The sequence below is a fragment of the Martes martes genome (genome assembly GCF_963455335.1).
Source record: "Martes martes genome assembly, chromosome: 13".
In the NCBI taxonomy this organism is placed as follows: Eukaryota; Metazoa; Chordata; class Mammalia; order Carnivora; family Mustelidae; genus Martes; species Martes martes.
Genome location: NC_137901.1, coordinates 92,792,578 through 92,820,032, shown reverse-complemented (window position 1 = coordinate 92,820,032; position 27,455 = coordinate 92,792,578). Strand labels below are relative to the sequence as shown.

Sequence of the window (27,455 nt, the reverse complement as noted above, 5' to 3'; positions counted from 1 at the left end):
CTAAAAGACATAAAGAAAAATAATCCCGTCCTAGCAACCGCAATTACAGCACGTTGTGTCAGATGAATGCTACCGCTGAAAATACATCTCCCAGGCCACAAGTGAGGGTGACAGGTCCCCGTCAGCCATGCGCCTTGCTGTCCTCCAGTCGCTGAGTGCAGGGAGGCTGTGCTCTGCCCTTGGCGAGGGTGAGGGCCGGGGTGTGCTTGATGGCAAAGTTCAGAGTAGTACAGACGGGCCCCGTGCTTTACCAGCCGCCCACTGCAGCTGGGAGTGGCCCTGGGCACGCTGTGGGGGGGTCTTCTGAGGCTAACAAGTGTCCCACCCCCATAGCCCCACGGACCCCCTGCAGGGCCCGGACAGAGATCTGGTGGGGAGGAGTGTCCTCACACCCACCACGTCCCTGCCGCACAATGGCAAGAGGCCAGGCCAGTCCCTCACGAGCAGGTCCGGGGAGCTGGGAGAGGGCAGAGTGGCTGAAATCCAGGAGGAGGCGTACCCCAGGGTGATGAGGAGAGCGTGCAAGACGGGACGGGAAAGGTGAGGGGCTGGACACACCAGAACACGGGCAGCACACGGTCCTGTCCTGCGGAGCTGGGACCCAACTCTGCCACGGGAGCCCTGGCGTGTGGGGGGCTGGGGTGGATGCCAGGAGCCCCGCTCACTGCAGCTGGCACAGAGCAGTCAAGCTGCTGGCGGAGCCGCCGGAGGCCCCCAGCTGGGCCTCTTCCTGTGTGGTGAGCGGCCCCAGGCCTTGCGTCGGAAACCACAGTCCCATCAAACCGCCAGGAGGGTGGGGCCTTGTGTGCCAGGGAGGACCCGGCGCCCAGAACCCCCAGGCTGGCTGTTTCACACCTCTCGCCACAGCTCTCCGTGTCACAGGGAGAGCTGAATGACCCGACGATCAAGGAGGGGTTAGGGTACTTTCCAGCGAGCGCATGCGTGGCCCTGTCACGAACCAAACAGCACCCCCTTGTCAGCAGCACAGGCCACGTCATAAACGAGCTCCCGTCATTAAGTCCTACTGAATTAATGTTTAACTGCAATAGAGTCGGAACTGAATGAGGCAATTAATCAGGGCAAGGAGGGAAAAGGAGCCACATCTGTCTTACAGGAGCTGCCTGAGAGAGGTGACCTTCACGGGACCCAGGAGGGCTGGGGGGTCCCGGGGGGTGCAACCCTGGGGTGTGTGTGCCGGCCCAAGCGGGGAGCCCACGGAGCAGACGGCAGACTCGAGGCCCCAAGTGCATGTGCTGACTACGGTGGGGAGGCCAAAACGTGGGCAAAGGAGCAGACATCCTCCGGGTACATGCTGCCACCCATACCAGGCAGCCTTGGGCAGGCCCCTTGACCTCTCCATGCCTCAGTTTATGCTTCTGTAACACAGACAACAGCCCGGCCACAGGTTGTCATGCAGCTTCAATGAGTGAATACAGGCAAAGCACCAGGACAGTGCTGGGTACGTACTTCGAATGATCATTAGTATGACGATCACTTCTTCACTGTCACTGCTACTCACATCATCCTCACCACTATCATCACCATCATCCTCATCACCACCATCATCCTCATCACCACCATCGCCCTCATCACTACCATCATCATCCTCACCACCATCACCACTATCACCCTCATCACTACCATCATCATCCTCACCACCATCATCACCATCATCCTCATCACCACCATCACCCTCATCACCATCACCCTCATCACTACCATCATCATCCTCACCACCATCATCACCATCATCCTCATCACCACCATCACCCTCATCACCATCACCCTCATCACTACCATCATCATCCTCACCACCATCATCACCATCATCCTCATCACCATCATCATCCTCATCACCATCATCACCCCCACCACCGTCTCCACCATCACCACCATCATCCTCTTCACCACTGCCACCGCTACCACCATCTTCATCATCACCCTCATCATCGTCATCAACCATCACCATGATCATCACCACCATCACCATCCTCACTACCATCACTATCATTACCACCAACATCCTCACCGCCATCGCCATCAGGGTCATCACTATCACCATCCTCGCTGCCATCACCAGCACCACCACTATCAACACCAGCATCATCTTCAGCATCACTACCTCTGCCTCAGCCTCTTCCCTCGTATCACCTAACAGCTCTTGGAGGCATCCAGCCTCCCACAGGGTCTGGACACAGACGCCTCTCACTGACAGTGCCCTGCCCGGTCCAGGAGCACCTGCACAGGAGGTCTGGGGAATTCGGCCTCCATTCCCGGGCCTCTTCCAGAAACCTGGGCAGCCACTTGCTTGGGTGGGGGCTGCCTGTCACCCTCCGGGATTAGGAGACACAAATCAACACGGTCATTGAGCTGCAACAGAAATGTACCTTTTTCTTCTCTCAGTGTGAACATTAATTACCGCTTCACAGTGGTACTTAGTGGAGGTTGCCTGTCTCCCATTTCTCAAACAAAGGCATGAAAAATTCATGGGCAGGGAGACCTTGACTCTGAGCCCACTTCTCCCATCAGATGCTCTAGCATCTGGGCCTGGGCCTGGGCCAGAGGTGCCCAGGGGAGTGGGGAGGAGAGAGGCAGGGGCAGGGTCCATCCTGCCCACTGCGGGCCCCCTCAGGCCATGGAGACAGAGAGGGCCTGGAGGCTACCCTGGGCCCTGCCGTAGAGAAAGATACTACGAGCCACCCCAGCTCTGCTTCTGCTTCCCCCTAGCTTCCTACTCAGGTGACCCCACTCGATCCAGGGTCAGAGAGGGCCGAGGGTCGGCACACGGCCTGGTGCTCCGGACCCAGACCAGGTTTCTGCTCCCGCTGCAGCGTGCCGTGTGGGATGTCTCCTACAGAGGCCCTGCTCACAGAGCTGCCCGGGGACTGCGGAGGACCTGCCGCCTCGCCGGCTTGGAGCTCACTCTGGAAGAGCACTGCCACCCGCAAAGCCCTGAGCAGCTGCAAACCAAAGCAGCAGGGCCCCTGGTCAATGCGGGCTGGAAGGCCATGGAACATTCTAGGCAGCCCACCTGAGCATGGGGGTAGAAAGGTCTGAGCTGCTGGACAGTCGGTGCTGAGGCCACACTCTGGGCTGTGTGCCCTGGGGACACCCGGGGAGTTTCAAGAAGCACAAACTGTTGACCTGGGCTGTTTTCGCTAGGCCTGTTGTCACGGCTCAAGCATATGCGTGCAGGCCCAGCCGGCCTGTCACGGATGTGCATGTTCTGAGACATGTCAAGGTGTACTCTGAGGCCTGGCTCACGGAAGCGCCTGGGCGTCTTGCCCAATGCGTGCTCAGGGCAGGGCATCCTGCCCAGTGTCCCAGTGTGTGCAGGGCACGTGTGCACCCAGGTGACCTGACACAGGGTCACCTGTCCCTATGCATGTGGCCCAGCAGCACTGGCCACACTCACAGTTCCCATGGCCCCATCGGCTCCAGCTTCGTGAACATTCTACCCATTGCTGCTGCCTCGGAAGAGCTTTGGGGAGGAGAGTGGCTGCCCTGCCTGCCCACATGAGCATCTGTCCCCCCCACAGAGAAGGGCCCAAGGTGCTTGCCTTCCATCGTGCTGTAAACGCTCCCCTGGGATATGCAACACGTGCCCCGTTAAGCAAGTCAGCCAAAAAAGGAGCAGCGAACAGACTCCAGGAAGCCCCGGGCCCGGAGCTGCCTCCCATCACCCACTGTCTGGAGTCAGGCTGAAAAGGCCATTTTTCACCCTTTTTGGTCGGAGCACCCCACCCTCGGATGCTGGGCAGTGACACGGGACCTCACAGGCAGGGGTGCCAGGAGTGGGGTGGGGCTGCGGTCTGGTCTGTGGCTGGGGCGGCCGTGGGATCAGCTGGGTGATCGTTCTGAAGCACCGGGCCAGGACGCAAGGGTGGAGCGCACCGCACGGGGGAGCCGGGCCCGCCAGTACTCACCTGGGCGTTCGCCGACTCCACAGACAAGAAGCGGGGGCCCAGCAGGTGAAGGGATTTGCTGGCAGCAACAGGGTAGAAGCTGGGGTTTGGTTGTGCCGGACGGCAGTCCTGACACCATAGGGCAGGCAGGAGAGGGGAGCCCCACATCCCACTGGTGGGAGGCCTGGCACGCTGTGGGGTGTGGGGCTGATGGCGCATTTGCTCACTGGGGCCACTTCTATACAACTCAGGACCCACCACCGACCCACCTGCTTATGGATGGGGAAACTGAGGCAGAGTAGTTGGGAGCCCACCCAGGTGAATGGGTGCATGGGGTCTGAAACCCACAGTCTCAATCTGGCCCTTCTGATCAGGACCCCATGCCAGGGACTCCCTCAGGGCAGCTGGGACAGGGCTGGGGCTCCAGGATCACCCTGCAAAGGGCCCAAGGCCACGCTGGTTCAGAAAGTCACAGTGAGCCTGATTAACTACGCACGATAGCTAGATGAGGACCCTGAAAATCCCACACTGGTTTATTCAGCTAATTCACTTTTTATGAGTGTTTAGGCTTTAAAGCAAAACAAAGCACTAATTACCCAATTAACGAGCAATTAAGTTACTGCAGCCCTAATAGCCCAAGTGCGCAAGGCCTCCACGGGCTGACGGTGAGCGAGACCCACTTAGTGGAGGAGCACAGCTGGAACCACGCAGGCGCACTTGGGAGGAGGGAGGTGGCGTCCTTACCTGTCCCAGGTGGGGGCAGCAAGGACAGACAGGGCTGGTACCTGCCCTCCCCGCATGCGTCCCCCAGAGCAGCCCAGGGAACCCGTGCGACTCGCCTGCTCAGTCCCACACCCCCTTGTGTTCCCCCCGCCCCAAGCGTCTGCATCTCGGGGACAGGGGCAGCTCGGGGTGGCCCCCCGAGACCTGGGCAGTGGCGGGCCATGGTTTAGAGCTCTGAGAGCCCTGAATGGGCCGCCTCACAGAGACAAGGACGGCCCCACAGCTGGCCAGTGGGCTCTCTGGGGCCCTGAGAAACGAGTGGGTTGGCATGCCTGCCCCCTGCTCCAGGCCTCCTCCTGCACTTGGGCGGAGAATGGTCTCTGAGGGAAGTGCATGGAGACATGGAGTGGGGTCTGGTGCTCCTGAGACGCCAAGTCTGCGCCGGGGCCGGAAACACTGCAGCTTAGGAGCTGCCGGTGGCAGGATGCTACGTCAGAGGGGAGAGTCCAGGGCAGAGTGCTGGGCAGGTCCGGTGACTGATCGGGGGGAAGCTGCGAGGAAAGGAGCCATCCCTCGAACTCTCCAAATCTCAAGACGACTGGAATAGAATGCTGTTCCTTCCACTTCTTAGCCCATGGGACCTGCCTTGCTGCCCCTGGACAGAACGCATGGATGGACGGATGGATGGACGGATGGATGACACAGCGTGGTGCACACAGTACCCAGACGGAGCTGGCAGGGGATAAGCGCACGGACGGACGGATGGATGGATGAGAGTTAGCATGGTGCACACAGCACTCAGACAGAGCTGGCAGGGAATGAACGCATGGATGGATGGACGGACGGATGGAGGGACAACATGGATTCTGACCACTGAGGTCTGAACCATCCTCCTGCTCCTTCGGCGGGGTCTCCAGGGGGTGGTACTTCGAGGGCGTTCTGGGTTTCACAGTGATAGCCACCCCACAGCACCACTGTGCAAAACACAAAATGACTTTTCCTATTCTCTGGCTGCAGTTACCAAAGATATCAAGGAGCACTGGGCACTGCTTTGTGGGTCAACCTGAGTTCGCCTATCAGGGAGGAAGAACTTGGGGAGCACCAAGCAACAGCAGGCATGGAGGACACACCTGGACGGATGGACGCCTGGTGCCCTGGGTGCTGGCTGTGCTTAGACGCCAACCCCCACCGAGCGGGGGCAGCCCCTGCGCCCCTCTGTTCCCACCAGCAGCTCCTGGCCACACAGAAGGCCACCCCCTGCTGCATGAAGCCCTCGCGTGCACACGCTTGCACATTCACGCCGACGCACGCTTGGACTCCCTCCCCCCACCGCACGGTCACGCTCCTGGGCCCGTCTGAGCGCTCAGGGGCACCCCGGGCCCTAGCCTGATGGCCGCTCCGCGTTCTCCCCCTCCGGCTCCCTCCGCTCTATGCACGTTCGCTGCGACGGGCACACATTCACTCCTCTGTCCTGCTTCCCACCCGCCCTGCCTTCCACGGCCCCCGTGAGAGAGGGGATTTCCGGGTTCTCTTCAGCCCTCGGACCGCGGGGCCTGGAGTCACCCCTCGCCCGTGGCAGGGGCCCCGTAAGCACTCAGAGACCGCGGACGGCCGCTCCGGGACACTCCTGAGCCAGGAGGCCCGGACAGCTTCTTTGGAGCCGGCCCGGCCCGGCCCTACCCGAGCCTCAGCGGGGGCAGGTGGGGGCCCTCTGCTCCCGCCTCGGGCCTTACGGGGACCCCGGTCCGTTCCTTCCTCCACGCCCGCGGACGGCGGGCTCCCTTCTTCTCATTAGCGGCTCCCCCACAGCCCTCGCTGGGCCGGAGTAATTAACGAGCCCGTGTCAGCGAATGAATCAAAGACGGCCCGCAGCCCCGCCGCCGCGGCTGACCTTTCGCGGAGTCGACTGTATTAATATATTCTCCTGTTGTCAGACCCAAAGCGCTAACTGCCTTATGAATTATTTATGAACACAAAAAGTCTTAACCAGAACAGTGTTAACATTAATTCCTAACCTCCTGTGCCCCGCAGCCCTGCGTGTTCTGCATAACTGAACCCCGGCCTGCCACCCACTCTCGCACCCGGCCTGCCCTCCCTCCAGCTCTGGCTCCTGGCACCTGTGGCCACCGCCATGAGGGCTCCTTGTGGGCCTGTCCAGAGCGGCTGCAGCTGGCCTCTGGGGCCAGGGCTGTGGCTGGGCCACCTAGCGGGACGGGAGTCCTGGGCTCGGAACTAAATTGCCCTGGGCCATTCCCAGTGGCTGGGGCCTGGGTGCCGCGGAGCAACACAGGGTCCGGGCGAGAAGGCCGAGCCTGCTGGGGACCTCGACGGGAGGCCTGCATTCGGAACGGAGAAAGGCAGGCCGGGGGCTGGCAGAGGCGGGAGGCCCCAGTGACCACCCCCCCCAGCTAAAGGGACAGCAGGGACTGCCCACACCCCAGGCCAGGCCAGGAGGGAGGGCACCAGCTGCCCCGCCCCCTTGGAGGCATCCCGTGTGGTGCGGGCAGCACTGGGGGGAGCAGGGCTGCAGGCTGGCTCCTGTCCGGAGGCTCCAGGGGAGGACCCAGCAAGGCGAGGAGGCTATGGTGGCCCCCACAGCCCCTCCTGGAGTTCACGCAGTGTGCGGGCCCAGCCAGGAGGACCCTGTGGGGCGACCATGCTGTCCGAGGCTCCGCTCACGCTGCCCCAGTCAGACGTTCCCAAGCGATCCCAGGGGATGCTGCCCAGACACTAGAGCTGAGTGCACAGGGCGGTGAGACAGGACAAGACAACCAGCCCGCAGCTGGCTCAGTGGTCTTCCCTGCAGAGCGGGCAAGGGGAGGGGCCCTGTGCCCAGGGACAGAAGTGCGGGGCGGGGGGAGCATCTGGGTGGCTTCTCCTGGCAGTTCCTGCAAAGTGACTGAGGCGGACCCAAATCCGTGGCCCACCCCCGTGCCTGCCCGGCTGGGGGCGTTCTCCTGCCAGCTGCTCCGGACAGGCAGGGGGCTGGTGCCCGCCCTCAGTGGCACTGAGCTGACCTCTGTTACGTGCCTGTGGCCAGTTTGAAATAAAATAATGGGGGGAGGGAGACTTTAAAGATGGGTGGACAATGCCATGGAGACGAACTGGTTTGTCCTGGACCTATGCTCTCCCGCCACTAAATGCAAGCCCTGCTGAGATGGCGGGCAGCACAAGACATGAGGACACACCTGTGTGACCCCCACGGCATGGATGACTAGTCCAAGGCTCCAGGCTCCCAGCTGGAGGATGGTGCCCCGACATGTCGGGTGCCTCCCAGAACCCAGACCCCCTCTTGCTGACAGCGCCCAAAACTCCCATCGAATGACCTGCCCAGAGAAGTGCCAATGAGCTGGACGTGCCTGGACTGCTGGGATTAGCCTTACCTGAAGCCCGCCTCCCTTTTGGCCCTGGGAGCTGGCTGGGCCCCTCACCCTCCATGTGGTCCCTTCCTTCTTCCACTCAGTCCTGACCTCCAGTTTGCCTTTGGCCTGATGTCCCCGGCCAGCTCCTGTTTGACCACAGGGTGCACTCGTGCCCAGCAACCCCCGTCCTGTCAGCCAACACTCTGAAAGCAGCTGCCATGGGTTCTGTTTTCTCCCACTGCCTGCCCGCTAGGGCAGGGACCCAGAGATTTGCTCTGCTCCCACCCACAGTGGATGGGGCCCTCCTGGGGCCGGTGGTGCTGAGGCTGTCACAGTCACAGACACGTGGCGCTCCACAGCGATGCGCACTCTGTGGGTGGGGAGGACCATGACGCGGGTGGTGCAGGAACCGCAAACACGGGGGATGGTCCTCCCCTCTCCCCGGGATCCAGCCATCTGGCGGAGAAAACCGAGGCCCCCAGCTCCACGGCAGCCTCACACTTCTCCTGTACAACTGAGACCCTTGCCCGACCTTGCCCAGCTGTCCTTCTCCAAAGGGGGGACTGTGAACAGGGGGAGGCGGGCAAGTGGCCTCTGGCTCCCCAGCCCTGTCCCCTATCCCGGGGGCCCGGGAGCTCCACCCTGCAGACAGCAGCAGGGTGTGGTCCCAGCCGTCCTGCTGGACCAGATGCGGACCCCTCCCTGCCCGAGGTCCCGGGGCCCAGGGCTGGGAGGGGCCCGCGGCCGTCCTGGTCTGTGCTGCCCCGACCTGACCGGGACCTGTGGGGGCTGCGGGATGCCTGCCGCCCCGGCACACACGTGGCACTGCCCCACGAGTGGGGGTGGGGCAAGACAACAGCTGTGCCTCCTTCCAGGGGCACCCGCACCTCCAGCACCTGGCAGGGCAAAGCGGTGGGTGTGGGAAGCTCTTCTGACCAGCAGGGTGAGTCCCCAGCACCCTGGCGGGGAGGTCAAGCAACCCTGCTGTGCCTGGTGCAGAGCCGCCCTGGGCAGGCTGACCTCTACCTGGGACAGCGGAGCAAGGGGACAAGGGCCAGGCCACCTGCAGAGAACAGCCGCAGAAAGACAGGGTTCAGAAATGTGCCCATGTGACGGGTCCAAACCGCAGACACACAGCTGCCCGCAGAGCCCGCTGACACGGAATGTCCACCAGAGAAGGGGCACTCCTGCCCTCCACAGTGGGGGGCCCTCCTCACTCCCCCTCCACACCAGCACCCCCCTCCACACCAGCACCCTCCCCTCTCCCCCATACCAGCACCCCTCCCCTCTACCCTCTCCACGCCAGCACCCCTCCCCCTCCACACCAGCACCCCTCCACACCGGCACCCCTCCACACCGGCACCCCTGCCCAACACCAGCACCCTCCCCTCTCCCCCATACCAGCACCCCTCCCCTCTACCCTCTCCACACCAGCACCCCTCCCCCTCGACACCAGCACCCCTCCACACCGGCACCCCTGCCCAATACCAGCACCCTCCCCTCTCCCCCATACCAGCACCCCTCCCCTCTACCCTCTCCACACCAGCACCCCTCCACACCAGCACCCCTCCACACCAGCACCCCTCCACACCGGCACCCCTGCCCAACACCAGCACCCTCCCCTCTCCCCCATACCAGCACCCCTCCCCTCTACCCTCTCCATGCCAGCACCCCTCCCCCTCGACACCAGCACCCCTCCCCTCTCCCCCTCCACACCAGACCCCTCCCCTCCACACCAGCACCCCTCCCCTTCAACACCCCTCTACACCAGCAGCCCCCTGGACACCAGCACCCCTCCCCTCTCCCCCTCCACACCAGACCCCTCCCCTCCACACCAGCACCCCTCCCCTTCAACACCCCTGGACACCAGCACCCCCTCTGCCTGGTGTATGTTTCTCCTCAGCACTTGCCACCGGCTAAAGCACTGGGCAGGTCAGGTCACCTGTTTATCTTTTCATCCTCTGTCCTGTCTTGCTCTATCTAGGCACACACAGCAACCCACGGCCCTGCCCCCTATCTGGAAGAACCTGCAACCCAGCTGCTGGATGGGGGAGGGGCTGTAGCTTGGGGCCCTTGAGGTCACGGGCCACCCCCACCCCGCCCTGTGCCACATCTCCAGACTGAGCAACAAAGGGCCCACCCAGCTGGTCTGCTGGTCTGTCTGCACACCGGGGGCAGCTTCCCTGCGATCACACCCCTGGATGCATCCGAGGGCCAGGTTCACAGCCTTACGAGCCGGAGGAGGCGGCGCAGGCAGGCTGGGGCTGACACCTCCAGCCGTAGTGCCGGGGGACAGGGACACAGGGAAGGACTTCCATGTCCTACCAGCTGGACAGAGGTCGGCCACGGCTGGAGGTGGTCTGAGTGAAGGGTGGGTGGGCAGGGGACCTTCTGACAACGAGCCAGGCTGGCCCGGGCTGCATCACAGGTCAGGACACGACGCTCGGGACACACCCCGCCCATTCCTGCTGTCCCCTGAGCGGCACATCCCCGTCCCCAGCAGCCGGCTTCAGGACTGCCCCCGCGCTCAGAGGTCATGAGGAGAATGCAGCTGCCCGCACCAGGGAGAGGCTGACTGGGTTTTATTGCTTTTGTACAAATTACGGCCGCTCGGAAGTGGCCCAAGGAGCAGGGTAATGGATTCATAAACCTGCCTCGTAAAGACAGAGCCGGCTTTGGGGCCTGCCAGCACCCAGTGTTGTTCAGGCGGGCGGCTGGGGACAGGGAGTGCTGGGCCGCTCCTGGAGAGCCAGGTCTCAGGACGGCTAGGGGCGCCCCAGGCACCTCCCTGCCACCCCAAGGAGGACGGCTGGCCAGGGCTTCGCTGCACCCGCCCACCAACCCTCCTGCCACTAACGCCTTGGTGGGACCCGGGCCCACCCCCGTCTCATGCTGCACCCCCCAACTTCAGCCACAGAGGGCGCGGCTCAAGGGACAAACCGACAAGTGGCCCGCATGCACCCATCCCGCCAGAAGTGGGGGGTCCGGGGACCCAGGGTGGGAAAACAGGTGCGGAGCCAGGAGCTCCAGTCCCCGGCGGGATCATGTGCGAAAGGGTGTTGAGCTCGCTGTGTCCCTCCTCCCCTGGGTAAGGGGCTCTGTGGCGGGGGGCGGCACCCGCCTGTTGAGGAAAGGGGCCTCGGCCCGGCCGCTGGCGTCCAGGTGGGTCTGATGACTACTCGGCGTGGGAGCCACACCACCAGTGCTTTCTCCTGGCTCTTGCCCTGGGAACGCCGGTTACAGCCCCAGGGCTGTGAGGAGGCCCGACCAGCCCGTGTGGGAACCACCCAGGGCAGCCCGCATCAGGCAAATGGAGGCTCGGACACTGGCGTGAGGGAACCTTCCGTAACCACAGTCCGGGCCGTGCGGGGGCCAGCCGGGGCCACACTGCCGGCCACAGCAGCCTCCCTCCACAGCCCTGTGGCCCGCGCCAGCTGGGCTCCAGGATGGGAGGATGGTGCTGGGGCTGGAGGTGCTAGGAGATTAGCTGTCTATAGCCCAACCGAAACCTGAAAACCAATTTCCAGAAATCCCTCAAAGGCAATCGAGCCAACTGGCTAATTACACCCCGCGTGAGGGGCCCCTGCCGTGGCAGGTATAGATGGGGGCCTGCCCGACCCAGACGAGCTGGTGGGCATCCTGTGCCCTTCTGCACCTGGCTTGCGGCCGGCTCTCCCGCACTCACCCCTGCGGCCTTCCGGCTGCCTGGCCAGGGAGGAGGCAGAGGCCCCTTCCTCCCCATCCAGCCCTGCTCTGCGGAGAACTCCACCCGCGTCCAAGGGAGAGCCTCACCCGAACCCTACCGCCCGCCCACGGCAGCCCCTGCCTCCTGGTGCACTTCACGCGGGCACGTGGGGCGCTCCCCTTGCACGGCCTCTGCACCGGCTGCTCCCACCCCCGCCCCAGCACGGACACTCACACGGCGTCCCCTGCAGCCCGGCCTTGCCCCTCCCTGCTGCCCGGTCGCCTCTGCGCTTGCCACGTCCACCTAGGAGCATTCTTACTGGCTTTATTCAGCATCTTCTCCGTGGCACGGTGAGGCCCGTGGGGCGGGGACACCGGCCACTCGGGTCAGCAAACCCTTGCGGAAGGGAGGAGGGTGCCCGGGAGAGGTCTGAGAACCCATGATGGGCCCGGGAACAGAGGGGGCCTGCGGACGGGCCTGCCTGCTCCGGGTCTCAGCTCAGCCCCTTGGCTGGCACCTGCGGGGGGCGTCTCTGAGCCCTGCGGCAGGGACGGGGTGGGGGGGGGCACTGCCATGGTGATCAGGTCCACATGGAGGGCCTGAGACCTCCCGGGCTCATCACAGGTGGTGGCCGGTGGCATCACTGCCATTTTGCCTCCACTCCTGTCTGCAGCCCCAGAGCCTCTTTGAGCACAGGCCGCTTCCAGAACACTCCATGCAATGTACTCGGCCGGCCTCCCGGCCCCAGCAGGCATCCAGATCCTCATTTCCCTCTAATAAAAGAACTCCCAGGCCCTGCTTTGGAGGGAGATGGGTCGTCACGTCCCCAGTTCCCAGCAGCTGAACGGAGAAAATTACTTTCCAACTCGTCTCGCGGCACTAAGGAACATCTGATGTGTGCCGGGGAGGCCACACCAAGCTTCCGGGACAAGCTGTCGAGGATGAGCAATAATTGGGGATTTGCTGGGGATAAAGCTCACGGAATTAAAGCCCTTTAAGTACGGTCTATAAAGCAGGTCAGATGACAGCTGCCCTGGGTCACTAGTGCAGGGACGCTGCTGGGGACAGACATGAGCCCTGCCGAGCCCGAGGTCCCACCTACAGACACACACAAGCAAGGCACTGGGGCACAGGCGCACACCCGCACACTAAGCCGCGGCTCACAACCAGGCACCCGCGCCATGACCGCCACTTAAGTGCAGACACATAGGGGCACACACACACCCTTCCAGACGGACATGCAGATGGTCCAGAAAGAAACGGCACACTGGGACTTACAGGCGTGCACAGCCCCCCACAGCCACATGGAGACACAGGGGACACGGCACACACTCTCCTCTCACAGAGAGCCATCCACGAGCTGTACACGGGTCAGGTGCTGGCAGAAGCCACATGCGCCACCCAGTGAACATGCATGCACACGCCTGCACGCACATGCATGCAGGCCTCGACCTCAGTGTGCACACTCAAGTGTCTGGGGCGCCCATGGTGAACCCTGGATTTAGAGGCAGGGTCATAGCCCCCCTCTGCCCAGTCCAGCTGGCCCAGGCCTCACGCCCCTGGTGGGCAGCGCCAGAAGCAACAGACAGCCCTGGAGGCCCAGTGCACACAGAGATCTGGGCTCTGAGCTCACAGAACTTCCCAGGCCTGGGCCTGGCCACCCACCTACCCCCACCCTGTCTGTTCCTACTGGCTGAGGGTCACAGGGGTTGGTTCTGCCTCCTCCAGTGCCAGAGGCACCCCTGCTTCTGGAAGGGCCAGGCCAACCACCTGAACCTTGCAGCGCCCGCCCACCAGCATATGCCAGGGACCAACACACACCTGCTCATGCCAGGACCTCATGCACACACCTGCTCATGCCAGGGCCTAATGTGCACACCTGCTCATGCCAGGGATAAGCAAATACCTGCTCATGCCAGACTTCATGCACACACCTGCTCATGCCGGGGATCAGCACACACCTGCTCACGGCAGGGCCTAATGCACACACCTACTCATGCTGGGGATCAGCACACACTTGCTCATGCCGGAGATCAGCACACACCTGCTCACACCAGGGCCTAACGCACACACCTGCTCATGCTGGGGATCAGCACACACCTGCTCACACCAGGACCTCATGCACACACCTGCTCATGCCAGGGACCAGCACACACACCTGCTTGTGCCAGGGACCAGCACACACACCTGCTCGTGCCGGGGTTCTAATGCACACACGTGCTCATGCCAGGGCCTGATGCACACACATCTGCTTGTACCAGGATCTGATACACACACCTGCTCATGCCAGGACCTAATCCACACACCTGCTCATTCCAGGGACCAGCACACTCACCTGCTTGTGCCAGGACCTAATGCACACATGTGCTCATGCCAGGGCCTAATATACGCATCTGCTCATGCCAGGGCCAGGGCCTAATGCACACACCTGCTCATGCCAGGGATCAGCACACACCTGCTCATGCCGGGGATCAGCACACACCTGCTCACGGCAGGGCCTAATGCACACACCTGCTCATGCCGGGGATCAGCACACACCTGCTCACACCAGGATCTCATGCACACACCTGCTCATGCCAGGGACCAGCACACTCACCTGCTCATGCCAGGGACCAGCACACACACCTACTCGTGCCAGGGATCTAATACACACACGTCCTCATGCCAGGGCCTGATGCACACATATCTGCTTGTACCAGGACCTGATGCACACACCTGCTCGTGCCAGGACCTAATCCACACACCTGCTCATTCCAGGGACCAGCACACACCTGCTCATGCCAGGGCCTAATGCACACACCTGCTCATGCTGGGGATCAGCACACACACCTGCTTGTGCCAGGGACCAGTATGCTCACCTGTTCATGCCAGGGACCAGCACACACATCTGCTCGTACCAGGACCTGATGCCCCCACCTGCTCATGCCAGGACCTAATCCACACACCTGCTCATTCCAGGGACCAGCACACACACCTGCTTGTGCCAGGGACCTAATGCATACACGTGCTCATGCCAGGACCTGATGCACACAGACCTGCTCGTACCAGGACCTGATGCATCCACCTGCTTGTACCAGGACCTAATCCACACACCTGCTCGTGTGCACACGCCTGCTCATGCCAGGGACTATCACACACCTGCTCATGCCAGGGACCGGCACACACCTGCTCCTGCCAGCACCTGGCACGCACACACAGGAATTGCCATGGCCCAGCAGCAGGCTGGGTACGTCCCTGCCACCACCTGTCACTCCCGTGCAGTGGCCATGGGGGGTTAAGTTGCAAGCAGCTGGCCCATTAATTATGGGTTTTTCTCCAGGAAACGTTCAAAGGAGCTCTTGGGGGAGAAGACCATGAATACCACACGCAATCTGGAAGCAGAGGGCTGCCCAGGGACTCTGGCAAGGAGGCTCAGGGCAGGGAGACCCCAGTTGCCCAGGGACTCTCAGACATGGAAGGAGGCTCCAATCGGGGTGTCCCTGGGCCTGGCCCGTCTGGGACCCTTAGGTTGGCACACACCCCTAACCTTCCCCTCACTCTCCCTCTCCCGACGTGCATCCCACCGAGTGTTATCACCAGCCACTTCCCACACTAGCACTCTGCCCCCAGCTGGAGCCCAGCGCTGGCACCACTCCCGGCCAGAGTGCCACTCCATCGAGGAACAGAGGATGTGCTGAGACGACCCGGCCCGTGGGGGGAAGGGGCAGTGCAGGCCACCACCCATGACTGTGGCCGGACCCGAGGAGGGAAGGGCCCCCCCAGGGAGACACCCCTCCAGCGTCAGGATGTGACCACCACCCAGAAGCCTATAGCCCACCAGGTGCAACGCTGAAAACCCGGCACCTGACCCACCCAACCCTGAGGTCAGGGCGGCTGGGGGTCAGGGGAGGCCCAGGGGCACAGGGTGTCCCGTCACACAGAAAGTCAGTAGGTTAATTACACACCCTATAAAAAGCTGATGTGATTTAGAGAAGCCGCCCAGCAGGCCTGGAACTCTGGGGCTCACAGTAAATCAGGGGCTGGGGGCAGAGGCAGGAGGGGAGGATGAGGCGGGCAGAGCCCAGGCCCCACCCTCCAATGAGCCAAAAAACGGCTGTAAATCTGCAAAAATGGCTTTTATGGAGCTCTGGGTTTTATGGCGTCATTAACGTCCCTCCTGATACTTAAGGGGCAACGAAATGAAGTCACGAGGAAAGGGTAGGGGCTTCTGGGGTAGGGGTGGGGCGGGAGGAGGGAAGGCGCAGGAAGCAGGGGCAGGAGGCGGGAGGCAGGGCTAGGGAGGTAGCTCCCACAGAGCTGGCCTGGTCAGGCCCAGCAAGCCAGCACCTCCTGCCACAGGACCCGGGGGCCTCACACCTGAGCCCAGGCCGAGCACGGAGCATGGAGTGCGGCGTGGGGGGCGTCAAGTCCCTGGGGGGTTGCTGCTCGGTGCCCGGGACCCTTCACTCCGAGTGCCTCCTGGCAGGACCCGGGGTGGAGCATCTCCCCACCCCTGGTCCTCAGGAAGTCAGGCAACGAGGGCCGACTGTTCTCTCCGGGGGCGAGACCCTGAGCAACGCTCCAGGCTGGTCTCTGTCGGCCTGGGCCCTCCGCCCAGGTCCGAGGCTGGGGCAGGGACCATACGCTGAGGACGGCTGGGGGCTGCGGCGGCAAGGGGCATGTGTGGGTCCAGCCCGCGGTGGAGGGGGCGGCAGACTTACCGAGTAGCCTCTGCCCGACACCGCCTGCGCGGAGCTCTGCGGGGGAAGGAAGCACAGTCAGGACAGCCACAGCTCCCCGGGCGGCCCCTCCTCTGAGGACCACCCCCCTGGCCCAGGCCCCGGGGTGCTGCTGGGTCACCGGAGTGGGGGGCACGAGGCTGGGACCTGGGGCGGAAGCCGCAGGGGAGGGTACAGCACAGCGGCCCAGAGCCGCGGCAGCCTCACACCTGTGCCTGGGGACCCACCGGAACCTCCCCCGGGAAACCCCGGGCGAGCCCAGCCGGGAGGAGGGCTACGTGGCCGCGTTCCCTCAGAGATGGGCTCAGCCCCCACGTCCATCTCGGCCCCCCGCGGAGCCAGGCCCACCCTTCCACACATGGTTGCACCAGCCACGGGAACGCAGGGGAGGCAGGCCCACTCCTCTGTGCCCAGGTGGACCTGCCCCGACGCCCAGTAGCCTCCAGCCTCCCAACCTCCCGGGGCTGTGGGGGGACAGGGGTGGAGGGCGGGCTTCTTGGAAGGGGAGCTGGACGGGTGGCAGGGCACACGGCGGCAACCGGAGGTCCCTTGAGGGAGACCCAACAGCACTTGGCGGAGCGCCCTCTGGTGCCGGGAGAAACAGGGGCTGGGCGCCGCGCGGCTGCGAGACAAAGGGCATTCTGCTGTGGGGCTGGGGGGACGGGGGGGGGGCAGGTAGATGGGGGGGCGGTGTAGGGTGGCGAGCAGGTGCTCAGCGGGCCAGTGCAGGCTCGTCCAGGACCAGCAGACCAGGGTCCAGAGCCTGCTGGGGGGAACGGAGGTCTGGCTGCAGATTCCTCCAGGACGGTGGGTGACCACGGGGTGTGTGGTGCAGCCTGGACTTCTCTGTGCTGCACACGGTACCCCATCCGGCCAGGCCGGGGCTCTGGGACCCTTCCTTCCCCAGGCAGATGCTGGCAGGGCCGGCTGGCGGGGCTGGGAAGCCCACTGCTAAGCCCTGCCGGCGGGGGCGGGGGGCGGGGGGCTGCTGTAACTGCTCTCCAAGCGTGCGCCCTCAGGGCTGTCCCTGATGTGCTCAGAATCCGTCTTCACGCGTCCCACTGGCAATTAGCGTCCAAAGTAGGGCAGCCCCACGGCCCCAGACAATTACCAGCCTATTTTCCCATCTTGTGGCAGCAAGCTCGGGCCGGGCAATTAGCCCTCCTCCGGGCCCCGCCCCCCCACCGGCCGCGCCCCAGGCCCCTATTGAGATGATAATGAGAGACGCTCCCTCCATTCAATCATCCAGAAGCCCAGCCCCCAGCCTCCGTGCTTCTGCAGCAGGGGGTTAGGAAGACAAAAGCCTCTCGGGGCCCCCCAACACCCCGAAGCACTCCCTCCTGGGACCCCTCACCCCGGTCTCCATCCTAATCCCCCGCTGTGCCCACCTACCCCCTCCTCCAAGTGGCTGTGGCCAGGGAGAGCCAGGGGCCCTGGAGGGCACCCAACACGCCTACGGCGGCGGGCCACGTCCCAAGTGCAATCCTCCCCGTGCTGCCCTGGTCATCGAGGCTCAGGGGCCTGTCCTCTGGGGCACTGTCTGTCCCCAGACCAGAACGCCCTTGCTCCCAGAGGCCTCAGCAGGCCCGCCCACCAGGCCAGAAGCACTGCCCTCCGCTGTTCCCACCACGGCCCCTGCTCCCCACCCACTGCCCTACCAGCAGCACCCATGGGTGAGGGCAGGCCACCCCGCTGGACAAGGGCCTCCCCATGGCTCCTGCCGGGGCCTCTTCCGGGTTACCCATTTAAACCCCTCCTAGTGCGGAAGTCCTAATTACCGAAAAATCATGTTTTAATGAAGGCAAAATGCTAATTGCAAAGGCAAAGCCCCCAGTGAGTCTCAGGTGCTAAGCGCAGGCCCGTAGTGTCTGCGGGGGTGGGGGGCCGGCCGCGAGCACCCGAGGGACGCAGGAGCGTTTGGCTGAGCAAAGCAGCTGGGGCACTCACGTCACTGAGCTGGTCCCGAGAACTGCTCGTCCGGGAGCTGGTGGCTTCGTGGAGGCTGTCGTCCCCACTGTGGCGGTCGCCCCCTCTGGACGCGGTGACCTTCATCTGGGGACAGGGAGAGGCAGGCTCAGCAAACACAGACCCAAGCCCTCTGCCTGTGGGGGCAAGGCGGGGGCCCGGCCAGGGTCAGGCTCCTCACCCCTGCCCTGCTCTGCTCACCCACACTAAGCCCCAGGCCACGGCCCAGAGCGAGGGCAGCGGCGCAAGGCTCTGCGGAGCTGACCATTCACCACTCGGAGCACAGACACCCGGAAGAGCAGACGACACACAGTGACACAACGCCGCTGTGAGCGCTGCCCTGGTTTCCCGGAGCCGGAGCGGTGGGCCGCCCCGCCCCATCTCACTGCACCGGGGAGCCGGACACCGGGCTTCCAGGACAGGCCAGTGGCCGCTCACCCACCCTTGCAGCACCCACACTACCATGGTCCCAGGTGTGCGCAGACAAGTGTGGGCCGGCCACTCTCCACTGTGTGGCCCCGGGCCACCGCTGGACCTCTCTGTGCCTTGGCTCTGCATCTAGAAGCACAGCCGCCGCCCTGGTGTACGCCGGCCAGCGCCCTGCCCCCTCTCACGCAGAAGCCCGTAAGAGATCGGACGCTTGTGCCCACTTGACAGGTGGCCAAACCAAGCCCAGAAAGTTAAGTGAACCCAAAATTCCTGCTCCTTTTTTCCTTCTCACTGGGAAATAACTTCAGAGCGCTGTAGACTGCAGTCACCAGCCCCAACCACATGGCTCAGGTGTCCTGGGCTCCCCCACTCTCTGTCCGGGGTTCCACCACCTCCCGACCACCCAGCTTCCCAGCTCCCGCAGCTCCCACAGATCCCGCAGCTGTGTCCTCTCTGTCAGCGTGTGGGACACCCGCGGACCATCCACACCCCGTCTGTGTGCCTGGCATCTTCCGTGGAGCAGACCCAGGTGGCCGCTGACCCCTCACCAGCGTGGGGACACCGCGAGGGGTACGGGTGTCCCGCCCTCCTCTTTGCCCCCAAGCCTCCTAGCTCAGCGCAGTGCCCACGAGTGCAGGAGCGTGCAGAATGCACCCCATGACCAGGGTCAGTGAGGTCTGACTGGGTCCGGAGCCTCCGGCCAGTCCTCCACGTCCAGCCCTTTTGTCTCAAACACCCTCCAGCCTGGAGATCCTGACCGGGCCAAAGGTCAAGATGGGTCTGCAAGTGCCGGCTTCGGCAGCACATATACTAAAATTGGAACAATACAGGGAAGATTAGCTTGGCCCCTGCGCAAAGATGCGTCTGCAGAGCACAACGGCCATGATCTAGAGCATTCCTGAGTCCTGGGAAACACCCTCGGGACCTGGGTCCCTGCTCCTGTGCATGTCACGGCAGGCTCAGCCAGAAGCCTCTCTCGAGGCAGCCCTCAGAGCCCCTGCTCCCCACGGCCACCCCAGGTCCCAAGATGGGGGTACAGCCCCCAAAGCCATGGGCCCTGGGTTGTCGGCCAGCAGAGTATAAATGACAAGACAGAACCAGTGCCCACAATCCCCAGCCCAAGGCCGCGGGTGCTAGGGCCCCAGGAAAGCCCAGGCCTCAGCACCAGCCTCCTTCTCCGAGGCAGGCCGAGGGCAGGGTCCTGGCCCCACATCCCGGGCCTGGGGGACCCCTGCCTCCTGTGCTCCTTCCTACTTGGTTGAGCGCCCCATGTACAGCCCCTGACCAGTGCGGCCTCTCCTGACTCTCCAAGTCTCAGCTTCCTCACTTGTGAAATGCGATGCCACCAAGTCCCTCACATGTGACGGGACGCGCGCGCGCGTGTGCTGCAGCGTGCGTGACGCAGTGTGTGTGTGCACGCGTGTGCGAGTGTGCTGCAGTGTGTGCGCGGCACTGTGTGTGCGCATGCATGTGTGCACGTGTGCTGCAATGTGTGTGCACGCTTATGTGTGCGCGTGTGTGTGATGCGGTGTGCGTGTGACGCAGTGTGTGTGCGTGTGATGTGGTTCTGTCTGCCTGAGCCCTGGGCCAGCCCCAAGAAGCCACCAGGTGTCACTGTTGTCACCTGCAGGCTCCCACTGCTCTGCACCCCACAACAGCCCTTCCCCAAAGTGGAGAACACGGGGGCATGGGGGACCTTCCTTGCTGCCTCGCTGGGGGAAGCCTAAGAAACCGAGAGCTATAGTCCAGTGCTTCTCAAAGCAGGGTCACTGGGCCGGCGGAATCCGCAGCACCGGGAACTTGTTCGGAACACGAACCCACGCCAGGCTTATTGAATTTGAAACTCAAACTCTGTGTCAGCAGGCCCTCTGGGAGATTCTACTGTGGCTCCAGTGGAGATCACGGCTGTGACCATTAGTCCTCACCCTCATGAGCTCCACTCTGTCACTGCTGGGGGACAGAAGCTCAGCCTGAGCCCAGGGCAGGGTCCCTGCCCCAGGAGAGAAAAGCTAGAGCCAGAGAAACCACAGGTTTCTCACTGGTCCAGGGAAGGACCAGTGCAGGACTACCATGCACCGTGGGGAAGACTGTTGACTGCACAAGTTCACCCAGTAAGAGGAGAGGAGACGGAGGGACTACACTAGGACCTCACACGGCTGGAACTGGAAGGGGGAGGGCGCCACATTCCACCGCACGCACATAAGCAGCCTGTCTCCTCTCTGAGCTGGGCCCCAGAAAGGAAGCCTCAGCCCGACTCCTCAGCAGTACCCCGCAGGTGGGGCAGGCTGGGGTCTATCACCCTTTCTCACGGGGCCAGTTTTGGCTCTAAAGCCCCATTTCCCAGAAAGTCCTACAAAACTGAGTCCTGCATCTTGAGCACCACGCCAATCCCAGACATAACGGGCTGGCTGGTCACCGACTTCTGTCCCCAGGCCACGACCCCAAACAGCTCAAGCTGGGGTTCGGCTGTCCGGTAGCCCCATCTCCTCCCCTAGCTGCTCAGAAATGTTGCTGGCCAGCTAAGCCAGGGGTGGGGTCAGAGACGGCACGCCTCTGCCGCCAGCTGGAGCTGGAGAGATGAGATCAGAGTCGCTAGGGCCTTCAAGTCCATGTCCAGGGCCAGAGGGTGCCCTGAATGCCCTGGGAGGCTAGGCGGGAGCCCCTGTGCCTGTGCCCACCATTGGGCCTTGTGGTCCATCCACTCACCCATCTCCAGCTACCCACCCATCCATTCACCCACACACCCACCTACCCATCATCCATCCAACCACCCATGCATCCATCCATCCATCAGTCCACCCCTACCCCCACCTACCCATCAACATGCCCATCCATCGACCCACCCACCTGTCCATCCACCTACCCGTCCACCTGCCCACCAGCCCACCCACCCAATGCTTACGGGGTGCCTATAAACTGGCTCTGTTCTGGGCAGCAAACACAACAGACACACATTTCCACCCTCCTGCAGCCTACAAAGAAGAGACAGGCACGTGGCTGGCAGACAGCCACAAGTACCCAGACGACAGCAGGGGAAAAAAGACAGGGCTGCCAGGGAGGGCTTCAGGGAGAAAGGTGTGTAGGCAAGTCAGAAGGCCAACAGAAGAGTGGAGAACGGCCCCACGGAGAAAGACGCGGGAGTGGGAGCCCTCAAATGGAGCCGTATGGGTTCTGCGGTGTAAACACACCACAGCTGGGCTCGGCGGCCAATAGTCTGGACGCTGGCTTGTAAATTCTTGTCACAGTCGGCTCCTGCACGGCGGCATGCCCCCAGAGCATGCTCTCAGACTTGGGGCGGAGCGGGGGGTTGCCTCCATCTGGCAGGGCCAGGTCATGGCTCTCAGTAAGGTGGGGAGAGAACAATTCCCTTAGACTAGCATGACAGGGCACTGCCATCAGACTATGGGGTGAGAGACGCTACTCTCAGACTGGGGCCTACCAGGAGCACCCTGGGGCTCTGAGCTCTCTGGCAGGAACACTGAGGCCATGGCAACTCACCCATGAAAAACCCCCTCCCAAGACAGCTCCCCAGATAGCCGTCCTTCCCTGACCTCCTCACAGCAGGGCCCTCCAGCCCAGGCCACACTGCACATCCCAGAAGAAAGCATCTACCTCCTGGGCCGGCCGCCCAGCACACCAGCCCAGACGGGCAACGTGTGCTTCCACTTGGCAATCAGGCCACGGGGGTGGGGGGTGTTGGGGCTGAGGGGACTGGGCAGCCAGTCCGGAGGATGCTGCTAAGGGCGGGCCCAGGAGGTGGGAGACAGCAGTGCTCCGGGGGCAGACAGGACGGCCCAGGCCCGGTATGCCCTCACTCCCTGGGCGTCAGCGTCCCCGGCCAGGGCTGTCAACCTACAGCTCTGCCAGGAAGCTTGCTCATGTACCTCCAGGCCCGGTGGTCCCTTACTACTTGCTCTTCCCACCAGCAACACGTGTCCAGCTCCCTGGGGCTCAGTGGGGCCTCCCGACCCCGCAGAACCTGCACCCCATCCCAGCCGGCATGTGTGACGACCGCCCTCCCCATGGCACATAATCACAGAGAGCGTGTCATAGGATTGCTGTGTTCTGTTCAGCGCGTCCGCCCTCTAAGCCCCAGCGCCCGAACCCACGGCTGGCGGAGGCCTGTGCTGTAGGTCCCGGTTCTACAGTGAAGCTGGCAGAGGCTGCGGCGGGGAGCACCAGTGCCTGGGGCAAGGCCACGGAGCAAGGCCAGCTCAGGGAGGGGCCCTTCACGCAGACAGTGCAAGACCACTCGGGCACTGGAGAGTGGGACAAAGGCCCCCCCAACATACGAGGCTGCGTGCACAGCCTCTGGGCTCTGTTGTGTGAGCTCAACACCCCTCCTAGAATGTGAGAAATGGGTCACGGCTAAGCTTGGGTGTTCTCAGGCTGGTGTGCCCCGACTGATGGCAGCTCCGTCGGTGACGCGGGGTGGCGCTGCTGAGACGCCCGGGGAGCGCCCCCGTGCAACCAGCTGCGAGGGGAGCCGGTGCTCCCACTCCCCTGGGCTAACACCTACTCGAGTTATAAGCTTGACCCCACTTTTTCCAGATAACCCTTCCCAACCCTCTGTCCACTCCTACATCGAACAGGATCCCGGGGCCCCAAGGGTCCCTCTGAACGTGACACAGGATCACTGGTCGGTGTGTCTGTCTCCAGCATCATGCGAAAAGTCGGTCCCTGACTTCGGTCTGGAGCCGTGAAGGGGACTCAGGTAGTGCGAGCGTTCCCACAACAGCCCAGCACCCAGGCACAGACCGCAGCCCTCCGAGGCTGGCCGTCCCTTCCACTGCTCCCTGCTCTTCCGGGAGACTCAGACGGGCCGCTGGGTGGATGACGGCCTGGTGGATGATGGACAGACGCACATGACGCACCGCAGCTGGTAAGGGATGACACTGAGGCCACTACCCGAGCAGATGCGTGGCCAGCAGGCTCCAGGGGACACAAGCTGTGGGAGGTCCGTATCTCTGCTTGGGTGTGGCCCCCCTTGCTAGAGGAACAAGATGAGCCGCCTTGTCCCGCCCCAGAACTCTATCAGAGTGGGCGGGCGAGGGGCCCTCTGGGCTCCATCCGGCCTCCATCACCTGCTTGGGAGATGTCCCCATCTTTCTAGAAGGTAATGACCCGATTCAAGCCACCAAGAAGCCTCTTGCGCAGCAGAAGGCTCCTGCTCGGCGGCTGCCCAAACAGAGCGGCTGGCCTGCCTGTTGGCCGCCAGCACAAGTTTTTAAAATCATCCACCAGCTCACACCCTGCACTGCTGACGACCCCCAGTGGCGCCTGTATAGCGCCCCCACCCTTGGCAATGCCAGGCGCTTGCCCTCCCCCGGGAGTGCCAGGCGCTCGGCCGTTCCCCCCACTGGAGTGCCAAGTGCTCGTCCCTCACTGGAGTGCCAGGTTCTCGGCCGCCACCCCCAGGAATGTCAGGCGCTTGCCCCCCCCCCCCCGAGTGCCAGGGGCTTGGCCACCGCCCCCCCGGAGTGCCAGGTGCTCTGCGGCCCCTGGGCATGCTGGGAGAGGCTCCCTGAGCCGTCTACAGGAGCTTCTCCCATTGCGGGCACGCCCGTGGGTACCTCAAAATCCCTCCACCCGTTGCACACCTGTCTTCCCCACTGGAATCCAAACTTCGTGAAGGCAGGGACTGTCTCTCTCTTGCACCCTGCTGCATCCCGGACCCAGACGGGCAGTGACCCGAAGCTCATACTGGATGCTGAGTGCTTCCCTCCGGGGCAGGGCTGGGATGACCTGGCAGGTGGGGCCTAGAGGGCGGCGGGTGCCTGCCACCCTGCAACCCGCCTCTCCTCCACCCTCGCAACAGCACCTGCACTGAAGCCCCCCCACGCCATGCAGGGCGTGCCGCTCGGTTCCTGTGAGCGTCAGGTCTGGGGTGGGAGCTCGGGGCTTGCAGCAGCCCCGCCCCAGCACCTGAGACCCAGCCTGAGGCTGGGGAGGCGCCCGGGAGGGGACTCGAGAGGGTCCCGCACGGAGGCTGGAGATGTCTGTTCTACGAGCGAGAGAACTAGGGCAGCCACAAGGACAAACCCCGCACGCACAGGGCCCGGGCCTGCATGGGAGACATTGCAGACACCCTGCCTGATGGACGAGGAACGGACCTGAAGGGAAGAGGAGGGGTTAGGCGCCCAGCGTGCGTGGCCCAGCCTGGCCCGGGGGGGTGGGGGGGGGAAGGAGGGGTGGAGCCACCTGGAAGCCCCAGGTGCCCCCCCTCCCCACCCCCTGCCCGGAGCAGAACCCCTGGCCTGGGAAAGAGTCAGGAGGGGGCACCTAGTGACTGCGCCAATGCCACAACGCTGCGGGAGTAGCGACACGCTGCTCACAGAGGCTACACAGCAGGCAGAGCCAGAGGCTCCCGCAGGACGCCCGGCGCTGACGGGACACCCGCGGAGAGCAGCACGGACGGCAGCCCCCCAGCTGCCTCCCCCAGCACCGGCCTCGGCCAGGCCCAGGGTCGTGCGGCCCGGCCGTGAGCGAACGCAGCTGCCCGCGGCGCGAGGTGCCTAGAGGAGCCGGACGCCGAGCCTCGAGGGTCGTCAGTCGGCCAAAAGGCAGACATGTCAGGACAGGAGGGGGACTCAGGGCACCAAGAATCGGACTTTACTGAGGGCAGAGGGGGAGGATATGCTCAAACGGGCTCTGCAGAGGAACCTCGCCACCACAGATGGCAGGGGACAGAGCCCTGGAGGTCAGTGGCTGCCACCACCACGGCCTGCCAGGGGAGGCTCAAGGGCAAGGGCAGAGGCCGCGGGGACAGAGCTGCCCGGGTGAGCGCAGGGCGACCTGCTGCCACCTCCTCGTGGTCGGAAAACGTCCTGGGTGTGGCAGCCCCTGGGGCCTGTGGCAGGAGGTCTGCCTTCTGGCGGGCACCGTGAGACAGACCGAGGCGCTGGCGGGGGCGGGCAGGGCCGCGTCGCGGAGCTCCCTTCCTCCACGGGTGAGCGACCACCCGGGCCGTCCGCTTCGTTTCAGTCTGCGGGCTCAGACTGTATTTGCTCGGCAGCCTGCCCCCTCAGACGGCGACGGCCCGGGCCTGTCCGGACACCTGTGGCGCGACCCTGGTCCCTGAGCACCTTTACTCTCCATCCGTCTGGCCGGGGCTGTGTCGCTGGTGCCTTCAAAGAAACAACTTCCGGCCTTGCCCGTGTCTGCCACGGTTTCCCGGTCCGTGAATGCCCACTCTTGTCAGCGTCATTCCTTCCTTCTGGTCCATCATCTCCAGTTTCTGGCGGTCACCGGCCTCAGACCCGTGTCCTCCTCCAGCACGGGCACCGGGGTGTGACTGTGAGCGCAGACGACGGATTTTGATGGCCATTTCCTCGGAATTATTTTCTAATGAGATCTCATTCTGAGAGACATTTAGAAGGTGGAAGTCAAGGACCGGCCTCGCGTGGTGGCGGGGAGCAGGGAAAGGCGGCTGCCTGTCTCCGGCCCATCATCTGGGCAGATGCCAGCTCTCCCGAGGCCGGGGGAGGCTCAGCGCGGATGTCTTCCGGCCCGTTCGTGCTCGGTACCCGGGCTGTGGCATCCGAGGGGAGCTGCTGGGCGGGCCCGCTCAGCTCTGCGGGCTGGCAGGGATTCAAACCACAGGCGGCTGAGCGTGAGCCATGAGCCAGCCAGCAAGAGCCACGAGTGAGGAGAGACTCGCAGAGACAGGTCACTGTGGACCCTCCACATGCCACAGCCTAGAAGTCACATCGTTACGGAGCCCGTGAATGGATGGGTCTGAACGGAGCAGAGCAAGAGACACACCACCTTCCTAAGACTTGCTCTGCGGAGAGGGGAAATGTCCCACTGATAGCACTTTGAACATGGAACATTAGATATCAATTTTGTCTCCTGTTCTTGAATTTCAGCATGGCCACGAGTGTTCCCAGCTGTGTGTGGCTCTCATCATGACCCGCCCCCCCCGACAGCACCGCTGTTCAGCTGCGCCTGCAGGCTCAGACAAGTGTTTGCACGGGGTCCCACGGCCCCTCTGGGAGGCTGGTGGTCCCCCAACCCTGGCCCTGGGGCGGGGTTCTTGCCAAACCCCACCCCAGGCAAAGCAGATGGTGGGACGTGGACACCGCCTCCCTTAAAGCCCCCTGGTGTGGGCAGGCTGTGTGGCCATACGGTCACTGCAGCCTCGGGCCAGGCCGGGAGGGCCAGGCAGCGGTGTTGCCCCGATGCACCCTGGCCTCTCTGACGCGCTAAGCGTCTGCGAGAACAGAGTTCCAGGACGCCTCTTCCGTGCCAGGAGCAGCCCGTTCACGGAGGTGCTCGTGGAATCCTCGGTCAGCGAGCGAGGGGGCAGTCCAGGGGCTCCTCCTCCCTGGGCCCTCCACGCGAGAGGGCAGGACTTGTCAGGACAGTCACCCTGGCAGTCATCCGAGCTCTGGGCCTGCTCGTGGAGCACCGCCGCTAGGCAGAGGCGCACGCGCGCGGCTGTGTGCGTGGCGCGGACAAGCTCCTCGCAGGAATCCTGGACTGGCTGTGTCTGCAGAGCGCTGGGTGAGGCCCACCAGGTCTGTCCCCGTGCCTGGGCCCCTGCCCTCCCAGGGTCATCCTACCTTCCGCCAGGTGCACCTGGAGGCGCCTCCTTTCTCCCAGCGAACAACCACAGCCACCGCCACCGTCCTTGCTCCTCACCGGCCTGGCAGGGACCAGGCATGGT

The 27,455-nt window shown here is 63.6% G+C and overlaps 1 protein-coding gene across 10 annotated transcripts in view; it reads right to left on the bottom strand.

The window, feature by feature from the left end:
- The window catches only part of FBRSL1 (fibrosin like 1), a 79,949-nt gene that overhangs the window by 30,698 nt on the left and 21,796 nt on the right, over positions 1–27,455 (bottom strand). For all 10 annotated transcript variants that reach the window (XM_080821284.1, XM_080821276.1, XM_080821275.1 and 7 more), the window contains exons 3-4: positions 18,341–18,445; positions 16,376–16,411 (exon numbers count right to left, since the gene is read on the bottom strand). In XM_080821284.1, the coding sequence (XP_080677410.1) occupies positions 16,376–16,411; positions 18,341–18,445 (141 nt within the window). The remainder of the gene's footprint in view (positions 1–16,375; positions 16,412–18,340; positions 18,446–27,455) is intronic.